The sequence below is a fragment of the Nannospalax galili genome, unplaced genomic scaffold (assembly GCF_000622305.1).
Source record: "Nannospalax galili isolate Female #2095 unplaced genomic scaffold, S.galili_v1.0 scaffold1051, whole genome shotgun sequence".
Classification (NCBI taxonomy): Eukaryota; Metazoa; Chordata; class Mammalia; order Rodentia; family Spalacidae; genus Nannospalax; species Nannospalax galili.
This window is the reverse complement of record NW_008331995.1, coordinates 571,094-586,581: the sequence shown is the minus strand read 5'-3', so window position 1 is coordinate 586,581 and position 15,488 is coordinate 571,094. Positions and strand designations below refer to the sequence as shown.

The window sequence follows — 15,488 nt, the reverse complement described above, 5'->3', positions numbered from 1 at the left end:
GCACAGCAGCCCATGTTAGTTCTGGTGGCTGCAACCTCTGCTCCATTCCTTCCTGCCAAAGGCCTCCTCGCCTTTCCCAATGGGCCCAAAGGGCTCCTGAGTGTACAAGGAACATATCAGGCTGTTGATCACCTCTAGGCCTCCAGCCACAAGTCCGTGTACATGCGTGTGTGTGCACGCACGCACACATACACAGGCATGCATGCATGCACACACACACAGGCTGCTTCACACGTCCCACCTCTGGGCCTGGTGCCCTGCCCTGTACCTCTCCCTCAAAGCTGATATGGTTATCTCAGTAGCCACTCTACCACTGATGAGCCTTATCTTCTCTACCTGGAAACTCACCCTCCCTCTACCCACAAAGCCTCCTGTATGTACAGTGTGTCATTTGGCATGATGGGAGAAGGAAGAAAAATGGCTAAGCCGAGTGGATTAGAAGCAGAAATCCTGTGTGTATTCTCTGATTCATCTGCTATCACTGCACAGCCTCAGGGCGAGTCCTTCTCTCTGGACTGTGAATGGAGGTGTCAGCGTTTGATTGCTCTGGGGGCAGAACCCCACAGTTCAAGAAGAGCTGTCAAGCAGAGAGTAGGTATGGATGCCCTCGGCTTCTTGACCTTGGGTAGTCCTCAAGGGCAAGGCAGGAGTGGGTGTGTGTATAGGGGTGGGGGCTGTCACAGAGAAGACCCATGTACCTAAGGATCTGGGCACAGATTTGCCTGGTGCTCTCACAGCTAAGCACCCATCTCGCCCTGCAGTGCCCCACTCAATCACCCTCCCACTCCCCAGTTCCCTGGGTGTCACAGGCAATAGTCCCTGGATTCCCAGTTGTCAGGGCCTGGGCTGAGTCATCCTGGGAATTGGGGGTCCAAGGTCCAGCCCAGATGGCAAGTAGAGCACAGACACAGTTAAGGACTGAAGATGTTCAGCAAGGTCTGTCATCCTCAAGGCCTCCAGTGGGCCTGTGATGACAGGCAGAGCCAGGGCTCACAGAGACTGAGAAATGTCAGCATCTTGGGAGTCTTTCTCACTCAAGGGAATGAAAGTTTCTTCTGGAGCTCTCCCCAACCCCATTGGGAGCTGTGGGCAAGGCCAGCAGAGACCCTCTGAAGTGCTGGCCACCTCATGCCTCTTTGTCCTTCCCTGGTACATCTGGAGCGACCTGGCTGAGCCAGTCCATAGGCAGATGCTTAGAGTGCAGCACGTAACTAAGTGGAAGGCAAACTGGGCAAGTGCCTCAGGTGTGGGATTCTTCAGACTCTTCCCAGGTTCAGGGTCAGACAGACTGGAGGCCTCTGCATATGATCAGGTGGCCAGTCCCTAGGGTGTAGGGACTGACAGAACCACCACACGGGCACAGCAGCTCAGAACAGAATCCTTGGTCTGCAGCGCTGCCCTGGCCTCCCAGACCCTGTAACACCACACCCACCGCATTAGCATACAGAACACTAGCCATCCTTTGCTCTTTCTGAGCTACAAGCAAATGAGAATAAAATTACTTTTTTTTATTTCCCAACAAAGTAGGGGTGAAGAAGCAATGTGATACAAATTAAGATCAGTTCCTTATAGGTTACTTTGCCTCTGGGGTGTGTAGGGGGGAACACCAGTTGGTCTCTCTTAACTGGCTAGAACTGGGATTACCTAGAAGCGTTCCTCAGATCACTCTTGGCCTCTCCCTCAGACCTAGACATCGGTTAGTGGGTTAGATTTCAGAATGACACAGTGTGGGTCTCTCCTGATACAGCCAATACCTCCTGCCCCCTCACCCTTCCCCCATGCCCTCAGCTGCCCTGGCCTCCAGCTCAGCCTCCCCTTCCTTCTCTGTTCCTGCTTGGCCCTCACTAGATTCCCCCCTTCCCATGGTCCTCCTGAGACCCACCTATCCCCCACTTCCCCTGCCTTACTCCACAGCATCTAGTGTGGCCTTCATGTGGGAGCCTGGCTCTGCCCACAGAGGCTTAGGGGAGCCTGGCAAGGGGCATCTAGTAAAGGTAGATTGTCTTAAGGCCCAGGCCTTGGTTACCCTCCTATTAGAAAGCATCCTGTAGCCAGTGTTAACACAGCAACGGCTAAAAGAAAGAGTAAAAACAGGAAAGAGTAGGTGAGTGGCCAAGTGCTGGCTAGAGTTGCAGTCCCACTCAGAGAATTTCAGCAAGCTCAGGGACCCTCTTGCAGGCCCCACACCCTCTAGGCCAAGCACACTGGAACTGGCCAGAGGATTTGGAAGGAGATCGAGCCCTCTAGAATCCGAAGTCTCTCAAGACAAGCATGTGGCTGGGGTGGAAGGTGGGCTGCAGCTCCAGGCTGGCTAGTCCCTCCCTTATCCTGGTCACTGCCTCTGCTGAGCCCACAAAAGGGACACCCCCTTTGGTCTCTGAAGTTGGGTAGACAATGGATTAGAACCTGTAAAAAAAACCTCAGGTCCTGGCGCTGTGGTGGTAGGCACAGGAGGGCTCCTCCCTGGGCCTCAAGGTTCTAAGCTGAACCTGGGCAGCTGGTGAGAGGCCCTAAGTACCAATCCCAGCCATGGGAAGGACATCCAAAATACAAAGTACGCCTTCCTCCAAACAGGTATATCTTAAGGCTAGAGGGAGGTTGAAGCCAGGCCTGGACACTATCCCATGGCCTTCAAAAGTGTCTGTGGGACAAAAGGGGGGAACCTAAGGCCTGGTAACCAGGCTGCAAGGAGGGGGTCTCAGGTCAGTCACTAGAAGCCCTGGCCTCTAAAGATCATTAAGGGCAGAAGCTAGAGGCAAAGGCATAGCGATCTGCTATGGTTCCTCTCTCTCATTCCTTGGGAGAAAGAGCTCTAGAAGGCAGAAGGGACAGGGCTAGCGCTGACAGAGAGGACCCCATGAAGGGATAGGTGTGGGGGATTGTAAGAAGGGAAGGGCAAGAAATGAAGAAAGACTAAGCATGGGGTATGAGAGCCAGTGAGTACTCCAGTCTCATGGGAACCCTTCAGAACAAAAGCCCTCCCCTCCCTCTAGTCATCACCCCCACCTGTGGCCCTTCCCCACCAGTGCCCCAAGGACTGCTGCTTCATTTATGGAGGTAGGCATCCAGCCACAGCTGCCCAGACTTCTTCAGGGAGCTGCAAAGAGAGAGGGAACCAGGGCTCAGGAACCAGGATGGAAGGAGGCCAAGGCTTCCAGGAGGCGGGGCGGCTAGGAAATCATGCCGTGGTGGGGGGGGGGAGGCACTTCCTGTCAGTTGCTGACAAGGGCTTGCCACTGCTCTAGGGGCTGTGGGCTACTGGCTAATGCTCCCCAGGGAAACCTCTGAGAAAAGATGAGGGGAAAGTCCTCTTCCAGGCCTGGGTGGATGGAAGGTCAAGGGTCTCCACTGCAAGTAAGCCCAGCCATGTGCCTCTTATCCCCTTAGCTACTCTGCACCCCTGGCTCCTGCATTCCCTGAGTCTCAAGGGGCCAGCACCAGTCAACCCCGCCCCTCACCTGATGATGTCCAGCATGGCCCTCAGTAGTGGCTTCTCTTGGTACTCGATGCTGTGCTTGGCACATAGAGACTTCACCAGCGGGGCAATCTTGTGCAAGTTGTGCCGGGGCATGGTGGGGAAGAGACTGGGGGAGTGTGGGTAGGCAGAGTGAGTACACGCTGGACCCATGCTCCCAACCTCTTCCTACAGCCCAGGGAGGCTGCTGTCCTGAGGCCCTATCTGAAACCAGAACAAGAATGTGTGGCTCCTTCCAAGTGCCTGCAGGGACTGCCAAGGTTGTGTAGAGGGGCGATTTATGAGCACAGGTATGTCTATGCTCTAGAAAGCCGCATTGGTATTGGACAGCCAGAAACAAGGATTCCATGATTTTAAAAAAGAAAAATAAAAAGCAATGAAGTTGAGTATCGTGACTCACGCCTGGATCCCCACACTTGGGAGGCAGAGGCAGAAAAATTGCTCCAAGATCAAGGCCAGGCTGGACTAAAAAAGAATGAGACCCTCTCTCAACCTCCCCCGAACAAGGCAGAATGAAAGGAAATGAGAGAAACAGATGGAAGATGGAGACAAAGGGAAGGGACAGCAGGAACCATTCCTCAGCCACCTGTATTAAGGGCCTGTTATGGAGCCTAGCCTCAGTTTCCCGGTCAATAAACCGGGAGCAATTTCTCCTGCCCTAGGAGCCTTATGGAATCGTGAGATGATCATGCAAGCTCTATATATCTGCAAAGCTTTGGCCACATACTGAGAGCAGTCTCTTTATGGCCATGTGGCACAGGGCCTGAACACCAATGCCTTGGAGAGACATGGGCCCTGAGCCCCCTCTCTTGCCCAGACATGTTTTAGGGTGGGGCAGTCATCTTGCCAGTGGGAAGGAGAGGAGGAGAGAGAGAGAGAGGCAAAGACAGAGAGTGCTAGCTACATGCCACCCATGGCCCATGGACTGGCTGCCACTGCCCTCCCACTCCTTGTAGCCCATCTCCTCCCCCAGCCTCAGTGGGCCACACTCACTGGTGTTCAATCTGGAAGTTGAGGTGCCCACTGAACCAGTCATTGAAGAAAGACTGCTCCACGTTGCAGGTGGCTGCCAGCTATAGAGGGGATAGAAGATAAGTGGCTAGGGGTAAGAGGAAAGCCAAAGGGCCTAGACTTATCCCCAGGACCTTACACAAGGTCTCAGAACCACCTCTCTACATCACACCATTCTATCTAGCAGCCTCAGCCCACCCAGATTCCCCATGGAAGATTCCTGCCATCCTTTCCACACTTTCTCAGTTTGTGTTTGGGGATTTGTTGTTGTTGTTGTTTAAAGATGGTTTCATGTAGTTGTCTGGCCTTGAACTCAATATGTAGCTGAGGATGACTCTGAACTCCTGGTCCTCTTGCCTCCACCTCCCTGGTGTTAAGATCACAAGCATGAGGTACCACCCTGGGTTTATTAGGTGCCAGAGATCAAACCAGGGCCTTATGAACACTAGGCAAGCACCTTACCAACTGAGCTACAACTCAGCCCTCCTGCCACCTTTTTTGCTTAACTCTAAGGCTACCAGCAGGATGCAAGTGGTCCCAGGGAAGCCCAGCACAGCCCTGGATGCACTGGGACAGCCAAGTCTGGATAAGGTCCACGGGGGCCTGGCTCTGCAGGGCTCTTATGACTGGCTTTGCCTTCCCTCACCTGGCTGCTGAACCAGTCCCGGTACTGGTCAAGATCAATCTCCATGACAATGTGGTTCATCTGTGTGACCCACACAAACCAGTGGCTCTCCAGGAACCTAGAAAAGAGCACAACTCAGCACTAGAGCCTCAGGGGGCTCAGCCACATAGGAACAGACCCACTGCCCCCACCCCCCCAGCCCAGGCTCATGTTACAGCTCCATCAATGTCAGTGCTCTTGAGAACTCAGGGTAAACCAGAAATGCTGGGGTACCTGATGAAGTTGAGGAAAACCAGGGCTCCCAGAATGCCGTAGAAAGGGATGTAGGTAGAGAAGAAACGTACATAGTAGCTGATGGCCCAGGTCAAGTCCTGTGGGGTAGACAAGATTAGACTTACCCTGCCCGGCCCTCCTTGGCACGGTGCACCTGACCACAGAGGTGCATGCACACACCTCGGACAGCTCCACACAGGCATCCAAAAGAAACCACAGCAGGCTGCTAGAGTTGGGCACTGGGCCCATGGAGACACGACACTTCCCCAAACCTCCTGTTTGCATGGGATTTGCGTGTGATATGTTTCAGGAAAGAAATGGGCTATTGGCCAAGGGGCAACTCTGGCCAGGGTTGGAGGTTGAACACTCTAGTGGGTCCAGAGGATTCTAAAGGTATGTATATAACCTACAATATGTAGCCAGGTCACTGGCTGTCCTTGGCCTTCCTCCTGCTCATGCACCTGGATAGCCTTCCTCATCTCTTCAGACTGAAAGGGGACACCATCCCTCCCTGACCTCAGTGCTCTCTCAGCAATGCAGACATACTTCCCAGGCAAAGCTTTCCTCTTGGGCCCTCTCCACTCTTCAGTGGTCTGCCCTTCCCTAGGTTGGTAGCAAGGTCCTGAGCCTGGACATCTCTCCTGGAAAGTCTCTGCCCTTCACCACAGGCTCACGGGCAGGCATTGTACAGAGCGGTCCATATCTCTCCACTTCCTTTGCCACTCAAGTCATGTGTCCTGGCTGGACCACAGCAGGAGCCTCCCCTTGCTCTCCTGCTCATCCTCACACACCCAGACAACCTTTGCTCTAAGCAGATCCCATCTCTCTGCTCCAACATCCTATGTCAACTGAGTGGAAACAGAACACTGTCGATCTAGGCCTTTTGCAACAACAACCTGACCCAGCTCACTCCCACCTCAGGGCCTTTGTCCAGCTGTTTTCTTTGCCAGAAAAGCTCAGGCCTAGTCTATGCCTGTACAGAAAATATATTTCAGGAAGGACCGCCCTCTCTGAGGCAATGGAAAACCCCTATAAAGCTTGAAACAACAGGAAAATCTGGGTACATTGCTGTCTTACCTCAGACACAAAATGGAGGATGAATCTAGGACTCCTACATTTTATTACATTCACTTTCATTTCTGAAATGAACTCAGGGCCTCAAGCATGTCAGGCCTGGGCTCTACCACTGAGCCACATTCTCCAGCCCCACTTTAATTTGTTTTGTATAAATGTAGCACAGAAGTAAATGTGTATGTATGCACGCATGTATGGATAGTATATACAAACACACATATACATATAAATACTTGTATGGGTAGGTGTGGTGTTACATACCTTTAATCCCAGCACTTGGGAAGTGGAGGCAGGAAGACTGTAAATTCAAGGCCGGCCTGGGCAACATAGTGAGATCCTGTCTCAAAGTTAAGTGAATAAATAAATGTATGAACCACTGCTTCGGGAGAGAAGCTAAATGAGGAAATGGCTCAGTTGGCAAAATGCTTCTCCAGCAAGCACAAGGGCCTGAGTTTGACCCCCAGGAAAACATTACATTTTACCCCAAGTGAAAATGCTGGGCATGGGTGGTGCACACTTAAACCCAGCACTGGGGAGACAGAGACAGGAGGATTGCTGGGGCTCTCTGGCCAACCAATCTAGCCTAATTGGTGGGCTCCTGGCCAATGAGAGACCCTGCCTCAAAGGAGGCGGACAGTGTTCCCAAAGATGATACCTGAGATTGTCCTCTGGCTCCAATATGCGCCTGCACACACATGCATGCACAAACACATGCACACACATGTATGTACATGCATAAAATAACTAAACTAGATCTATATTAATATCTATCAGATGCCATAATACATATACATTTACACCCAGAGCCAACTGTTATAAAGGTTTATCTGCTCTTCCGACATGACCACTTGACCAGCACTGTGGGGTTCAGGGTCTCTTCAGCTGTGATGCTTCCTGAGGCCGAAAGCAGCCACAATGGAAACAGAAGTCCAGATAGGGGTAGGAGATCTGTGTTCAAATGTCAGCCACTTAGCTGACCCAGAAACATTTCCTTTCCGTGCCCTCATCAGCCTCCTCAGTAAAGCAGGGCTAAACTACATGCAGGTGGCAGGAACCACCTGTACCTGGAACGCAACACATATGGAGGCTGTGGTGGTTTGAATACGTGTCCCCCATAGGTTTCAAGTATATGCCCCCAATTGGGAGGTTTTAGAAGGTGTGGCCTTGCTGGAGAAAGCACGCCACTCAGGGCAGGCTTTGACAGCATACAGCCATGTCCATTTCCGGTCTGCTGTTTCCTGTGCCTGTTTGAAGATGCGAGTGCTTAGCTTTCTGCCCCTGCCACCTCTGCCACCATGCCTCCCCACCATGATGGACTCTTTGCCTCTGGAACCATAAGCCAAATAAACTCTTCTTTCTGTAAATGGCCTTGGTCATGATGTGGGTATTTTGGGGTTTTTCTTTTGTTGTTGTTTTTGTCTTTTTGAAACAGGGTCTCCCTGTAGCTACAGCAGACCTAGAATTCACTATGTAGACCAGGGTGGCCTTAACCTCATAGTGATCCACCTGCCTCCACCACCGAGTGCTGGAATTAAAGGTATATGCCACCAAGACCATGGTGTTTTATCACAACAACAGAAAAGTAACTAATGCAGAGGAAACATAGTCTTCTGAGACAACAGCATATCTCAGACAACAGGATGTGCAGACTCTAACAAGACAAGGCTGGTGGCAACTTCCAGAGTCCCCCCTCATCCTCAGACCCCTACCTGCTTGAGAACCACAGGGAAGAGGATAGCCAGACAGGCCCTCTGACTATAGATCTCATGACAGTGTAAACACAGTGACCTGAAGCTCTGAGGTGCTGTATAGATTTAAGGTGCTGAAACTTGCAGTTGCTCTCATTGCTGATGTGGTTTTAAAAAGACCAAGAATACCCACCAAGAGACCATGCCCTTGCCTGTTCTCCCCCAATGCAGGGACCACGTTCCTGCCACAGCAAACCCTCTGCCCATGGTGACCACTCTCTACAGCTTACTCCATGATAGGCAGGTCATCGTCTTGCACAAAATCACAACTGTACCTTTATGTAAATCTAAGTCTCCATCCCCCAACATATACACAGCCCCTCTCCACAGGCCCTTCCTCCCTAGAGGCACCTCTAAGTATGTTGCTTTGGGTAGAATCAGGCCCTCCAAACTCATACACTGACATTCTACCCTCAGCACCCCAGAAAGCAACCTTCTCTGGAATCAGGGTCATTGCTAGCAGAACTAGTTAAGACAAGATAGGATAGGCCCTAATACAATAGGACTGGTTTTGTCCCGATAAAAAAGGGACAAGGCTGAGGCAATACCTTAGTTGGCAAGCACAAGGACCTGAGTTCAATCTCCAGAGCCATTTGAAAGAGCCAGGCACCATGGCACATACTTCAAAATTCCAGAGCTGGGAAGGTAGACTCAGGGAGATCCCTAGCACTCATTGACCTGCCATTCTAGTCTAATTGGTGGGCTCCAGGACAGTGAGAGACCCTGTCTCAAAGGAAGTGTACAGTGTTCCTGAAGATGATACCTGAGGTTGTCATCAGGCCTACACACACACGCACACACGTATACACACACATTTAAAAAGGGGTGGGCATCTAACCACAGATACAGAAAGGCCTATATGATGTAAAGAGAAACAGGGAGAAGCAGGCTACCTACCAATCAAAGAGAAGGGCCTAGAAGTTTCTCTCTGGCAACCCACAGGAAGGAGCCTGTCTGCTGACACCTGATTTTGGACTTCTGGTATCCAGACAGTGAGACAATATGCTTCTATTGCTTAGGCTACTCATTTCCTGTTGGCTGTGTTTGTTTCTTCAGGAACTATGTAAAGGCAATGGCTGCTGGGTGGACTCTGTTGTGTGTATGTACTGGGCGGGGGCGGGGGCGGGCATCTTCAAGACTGACACACTGTGATCTTCTTGTTTTTGGAGACCTCAGAGCTTGTCTCCTCTGAAGAGTGACAAGGCAGGTAAACCTTGGGGAGATGCTTGGGGACCCACAGGTCCACAGAGACACCCAGTTTCTGGGTTTCCCATGCCATAGTCACCTTCCCCGACCCCCGGTCAGTACCACTCAACTTACCACCCAGTCCCTGCGAGTAATCATGGTCTCGATGATCTGATATTGGAAGTACATGGGGATGAGCAGCGGTGGACCAACTGTGGAGAGGGCAGAGGACCCTGTCTGAGGTAAAGGAGCCAGCCTGGTGCTGCCCACAGGACAGCTCCGTAGCCAGGGGCCTGGGAGCTGGGATGATGGTAACAGGGCCCACAGGGGTCTGCCCAGGGCTAGCTGCTGGCACCCTTCTTCCTTGGATAGGTATGCAGTCACTTTTTGGGTCTGAAAAGGGTGTGGCAGGAAATGGGATGGGTGGTTACACTGGAGTGAGGGTAGGGCGGGGGACTCGGGGCACCCGGACTCACTCAGGAAGAAGTACTCGTGCTGGTGGTTGTAAGGCAGATATTTCAGCTTCTTCTTGCCATACTGAGGAGAGAGGAGAGAAGAGAGTCATGAGCATCACCCTCCCAGCCTTCCCCAACCCACTTTGTGTGCCATCCTCCTCCCTGCTCAGAGGAGACTCATTCCTTCCCTGTCTCTGCATCTGGGTCCAACAAGGCTAGGAGGTGCCGATTTCCTCAGCCCTAGCTGCATATTACCAGAGTTGTTAGCATTTGAGCCTGGGTCCTGGCAGCCCTAACAAGCTAGGCTTGGCCACCGTTTCTCAATGGCCCAATTAAAGAAACGAATAATGATGACAGAGAGATTTATTCAATGTGGCCACACTGGGAAGAGGAACAAATAAAGAAGTTCAATGACTCCCACCCCTACCACCATCCATCTTTGGGATCCTGCGATGATGTTCAGGTTTAAAGAGCAAGAGGTGTGCAGTGCTAAACAGTCCTGGTCAAGGTGTGGTCCTGCCCCATCAGGGACGGCCCTGACCCATCATTGTCTCTAGTCTCTTCTGCAAGGTGGTCTGACAAGTTGTCAGAACTGTGTGAAATCTCTAGGAGTCAAGTTCCTCCTCTGGCTGGCACCAGGTTTCAGTCTTTTCCTTCTCTCAGCATGCAATTCCTATAGAAATTCTAATTTCTTGGGGTCCATTGTTTCAATAGTCTGAAGGCCAAACGGAGAGGACACAAGTATCTGTTTGGAATATCTTTTATTTTGCCAATGATGAGGCCAGAATCCTTGACCAGCCCCAAGGTTGGTGGCTGAAGCTCAGACTCAAAGATACTGTTCAAAGCCAAGAGAAGTAGCCTGCTGGACTGGTTTGCTTGGTTTTTGTTTGGGTTTTTTTTTTTAAACCTATTATTGTTTTGTTGTAGTGTTGAGATGGACCCCAGGGTCTCACTCATGTTAGGCAAGTGTTCTGCCACTGAGCTACTATGTTCCTAGACCTTGAACTTTATACGATGAAAAAAAAAAAAGTTTATTTAAGTCTGGGAACCTGCAGGGAGCACCTAGGGCCTGTTTCTACTCTTCTGGGACTGACAGACGCTCCTGGGTCTCCCCAGGGAACTCCCAGGAGACTGTTGCAGCCAAGAAAACCCAAGTAAGGACCAGAAATCCTTGATAATCAACATCCTGGAAGCATCTATTCTCTGGGGCCTCCTAGTAATTTCTAAAGGCTAATCACTCCTCTCCAGGTGGGTCTTGACACACAGGGAAGCCAGCAGAACAGAAGAGGTCATACACAGCAAGGTACCTGGGCCACTGGCTGGCTATCTGACCCAATCCCTAGGGACCAGCCCACCCAACACTGTCACTGGTCAAGGAGCACCTGTTCTTTTTGCTTGCAATGCTGCGGGGGACCTGTGCTTGGAGTCAACAGATCCAAGCTTGTCAGACGTTGCTTCTCACCAACACAAAGATCCAGTACAGGTCCCCAGTTCTCTAAGTATGTTTAGCATCCAACTCAGCAGCTGCTAAGCATTACCAATGGGAACTTGGGCATAAGCACAAGCTGCCCCAGGACATTGCCTTCACATACTTCCCTCCCCAGACCCAAAGGCTAAAGTCAGTCTCCTCAGATACTGTCCCTTCCTACTCACTGGAGTCAGGAGATCAAAATGAGTTACAGATGGAAGAAAACATGAATGTCCCCTAGATGACACTCCTGTCCTCCAGGTGAGAACAGAGAGAGAAAAGTGCTTGTCAAAGCCACAGAGAGATTCATGAGCTCCCACAAGGAGGAACTGAAAAGGAACAAAGTCCAGCCTGTCCCCAGAACATGTGCCTCGGTGCCAGCGGCCATGGACACACGCCTGCCAAAGCATGACCGGAAACAATCCTCTTGTTCTGTGCAGCCTCCTGTGCCTTGGCAAGGACTTTATGCATTCCCAGAAAGTATGTGGTGTCCACAGTCTGTCATTAGGGTCAGGTCCAAGGTTGGCCTTGGAGAGGTCAGAGCCAGGGAGGCTTCAGAGGGGCCTTTGATAATTTGCCAGTAGAAGGGAGGGATGTGAAGGGCTGGCACAGGAGGAGAGATATCCCCCAATGTTGCCAGTGTGGGGGCAGAGCAGCAGCCTGTGGAACACAGGACAGGCCCTGGGCCTTGATCTGACCTCCTCCTAGAAGCCAGGGAACTAGCCCTCAGGCCTAGCTTCTAAACACAGGCTTCCCAGCCCTGGCTGCCTCCATATACTAGTCACAGGTCATCAATTCCTCTCAGAGACTAAGCACCAAGGAGTGACCCCACATCAACAGTGGTCAGAGGGTCCCTCTAGAGGAACACAGGGGGACACCAAGGGAGACCATTTGAAGGTGTACATAACTATGTCCATTGGCTTATGGTAAGTGTCAGAGGATGATAGAGATTGCAGGGCTGCCTCCAGCTGTTCCCAGCCGATAAACTGTTGGCTCCCACATGTGACTTTTCCATGTCCTAGACTGACCTACAGAAGCCAACACAGCCCGGCTACCCTAGGCAGTGGAAGGTTTCAGGACCAGTCTCTGTTGATGGCTAGCCTTCGGGACATGGGCATTTGGAAACAATTCCCTATTTGTGAAAACTGTTTCACCTCCCTGGCCTTTGAATTCCTTGTTGCAAAGTAAAGGTACGGTGTGTATTTTACAGGAATTCTCTGCGAGCCCAATGTATAAAGCAGGTATAAAAGCACTACTAGCTGGGTATGGTGGTGCACGCCTGAAGTCCCAGCACTTGGGAGGCAGAGGCAGATGGATCTCTGTGAGTTTGAGGCCAGCCTGGTCTATATAACGTAGTGAGTACTAGGCCAGCTGGAGCTACAGGGAGACCCCGTCTCAAAAAAAACAAAAAAAAAAAAAAAAAAAAAAGCACTACAGGGGGATAGGGTGCCAGTTACAATCACACATACATGCAGGCAAAACACTTGTACACATAAAATAAAAATAAATAAATCTTTTTTTTTTTTTTAATTTAGGGGAAAAAAAGGGACTGGGCATGGTGATGCAAGCCTTTAGTCCCTGCACTCAGGAGGCAGAGGCAGGTAGATCTCTGTGAGTTCAAGGCTAGCCTTGTCTACCTAGTGAGTACCAGGCCAGCTGGGGCTACAGGGAGACCCTGTCTCAAAAAGACAAAAAATTAATAAGAAATAAAAACAAAAATTTAGACAAAAAAGGCTGTATTTGTTAAAGAGAAATCTCCTGCTCTGCACTGGGACAATAGGAAAGGCAGCCCAGGGCAAGACCCCACCTGTCAAAGGCTCTAACTTGTAAAAGTGCACAGGGCCAGTTGAAAGACTGATTTCTCCTTATTTTCAAGATTGCCTTTCTATGAAAATTGAATCAACTAAAAAGCTAGAAATTTGAAGAGGCCTCAGTGGACACTACTAGGACACAAGGACCCAGCCTTCAATTGCTTTCCAGAATACTAGAGAAGCTCTGAATACAAGGGCAAAATACACATTTAAAAAGGAGCATGCGTGAGGCATAGAAAACAAAGCAGAAAGCTTTGTCAAGAGGCTAAAAATGGGCAGAGTGGATGATGGCCACTGTGTGGAGACAGGCAAGTCAAGTGCACTCCACACTTAGAAAGAGTTACTCAGGACGGATGTGTGTGATGACCAGGTCACACAGTCAGTCCCCTGGGAGAAGACCAACAACCCAGAGCAGACACTGGTGTGTAGGAGAGCTTACTCTATTATTTGGGAAAGGTAATGGAGCCCCTTAAGGGCTGAGAACACTGATTGACTCTGGAGAAATGTCAAAGCAGAAAATTTCACATTCAAATCCTACAGAGTAAAAGCTAAAATTGGGGGGACTGTGAGATAGCTCATTGCGTAAAGAAGCTTGCTGCGAAGCCTCACAACCTGAGGATAATCCCTAGAACCTACAGAGTAGAAGAAAAGAATGTCCTCTAATTGCCCTTCTCACCTACATCAGAGTGCAGTGATGTGAATGTGTGTGTGTGTATGTGTGCACGTACACACACACACATACACATACACACAGAGAGAGAGATAAATAAATGTAAAAATAATTTAAAGTTAAAAGTTGAAATGTGAAGCCAAAAAACTGAAAATACCAGATGTGAATAACTTCCTAAAATAGAAAACAATGAAAATAATGTCTGGAAGAGAAAGCACAGGCATCTTACCACAAGAAACAAACCGAAAACATCCTCCTGGAAGTCATAAACAAGACGGAAAGGGAGAGGGCTATTAGTGACATTTCTATGAACTGGATGCCCTTGGGGCCCCTTGGCTGGTCTGTATTGGTCATCCATGCCCCAAGGTAAGGGTCTTGACAGGCACCCAACTCTGGAGCCTGGGATGGAGGCTCAAGCCCCTGAGACATGGTCAAGTTGGAGCCCTGCTGCAGTGTTTAGGACTTGCTGCCATTTCAGTCAAGAGACCAGAGCTCCTTCCAGAGCAGCTCTGTCCTGTGAGCACTAGTGCACAGTTCGACCAGGAACCTGGGAAACATGGGTGTTTTTGTTAACACCTGAGGGAGGGTTTCTACAAACACAGTGGTGCTGGCCTCCATTTTCAAATGCCACTAGCAAGGAAATCCTCACACCCTCCCACCCCAAGGCCAGCATTCAAGAAGTGAGGTGTCTGGGCAAAATTTATCAGCCACCGCACAGATGAAAAAGCCTTCTAGTCTGCAAAGCTGGTGAGCCTGGCTTTCATGTATTTGTTAGGGACTCAGAGGACATCTGTGAGACAGCCAATAGCTCTACTACTGACATTAAGGAAGGCTTGGTCCTCACTATCAGAAGACTCCAAGGTAATCAGCTATGCTATCCAAACACTTGTAACCAAAGCTAACAAGCCATTTCCCAGAAGAGAAACAAAGCAACTGGTAGGCTGAAAAAAAAATTCCTGGCCAACTAGCCAGAGTTCAGAACTGTGGCGTATGTCCTATGAATGGGCTATGTCCCCAAACCCTGCCTCTGCTCAGACACTCTCGATGGAGAAAGAGTTACAAATCAGATTTGGGGGGGGGGCCCTCCCCTGTGGGCAAATTTGCCTTATTCAGCAACTGCCAATTGAGAGTTCCATTCTGGCCAGCATTGCGATTTTCCACCTTGGTGCTTTGACTGAACCCAGGGCCTTGAGCATGCTAGGCAAGAGTTCTACCACTAAGCTACACACACAGCCTGACTGCAGTTTTAAAATCTGTTAACTTGGTGTCCATCATCAGTGTATTTCCAAAACATCGTGTGTATGTTGTCTTCTCTTTTTTTGTAAATTAAACTCTGATAGAGGCTCTACTTAAAAAAAAAAAAAAAAGTGTTGAAGACCTTTTTTCTTACTATATAGCCCAGGCTGGCCTTGAACTCACAGCAATCTTTCTGCCTCAGTCTCTTAATGTCTGAGATTACAGGTATGCATTGCCATGCCTTGACTGAGGGCATTCTTTAAATGCATTGAGAGTGCCTTGTTTTGTTTATTTATTTTTATTAATATTCTTATATGTGGAGGTCAGAGAACAACTTGCAGTGGTCAGTTTCCTCCTTCCACCTTATGGGTCCTAGGGATCAAACTCAGGTCATCAGGCTTGACACTAAGCACCTTAACCCACTGAGCCATCTCATTGCCCCTTTATTTTCAAAGAG

At 50.1% G+C, this 15,488-nt stretch overlaps 1 protein-coding gene across 1 annotated transcript in view; it reads right to left on the bottom strand.

Moving 5' to 3' along the window:
- Positions 1 to 1,493: 1,493 nt before the first annotated feature.
- The window catches only part of Fads2 (fatty acid desaturase 2), a 35,870-nt gene continuing 21,875 nt past the window's right edge, over positions 1,494 to 15,488 (bottom strand). Inside the window, exons 6-12 of the mRNA XM_008827114.3 lie at positions 9,868 to 9,928; positions 9,527 to 9,603; positions 5,385 to 5,482; positions 5,133 to 5,229; positions 4,469 to 4,548; positions 3,459 to 3,584; positions 1,494 to 3,097 (exon numbers count right to left, since the gene is read on the bottom strand). Coding sequence (XP_008825336.1) covers positions 3,046 to 3,097; positions 3,459 to 3,584; positions 4,469 to 4,548; positions 5,133 to 5,229; positions 5,385 to 5,482; positions 9,527 to 9,603; positions 9,868 to 9,928 — 591 coding nt within the window. The 3' untranslated portion in view covers positions 1,494 to 3,045. The remainder of the gene's footprint in view (positions 3,098 to 3,458; positions 3,585 to 4,468; positions 4,549 to 5,132; positions 5,230 to 5,384; positions 5,483 to 9,526; positions 9,604 to 9,867; positions 9,929 to 15,488) is intronic.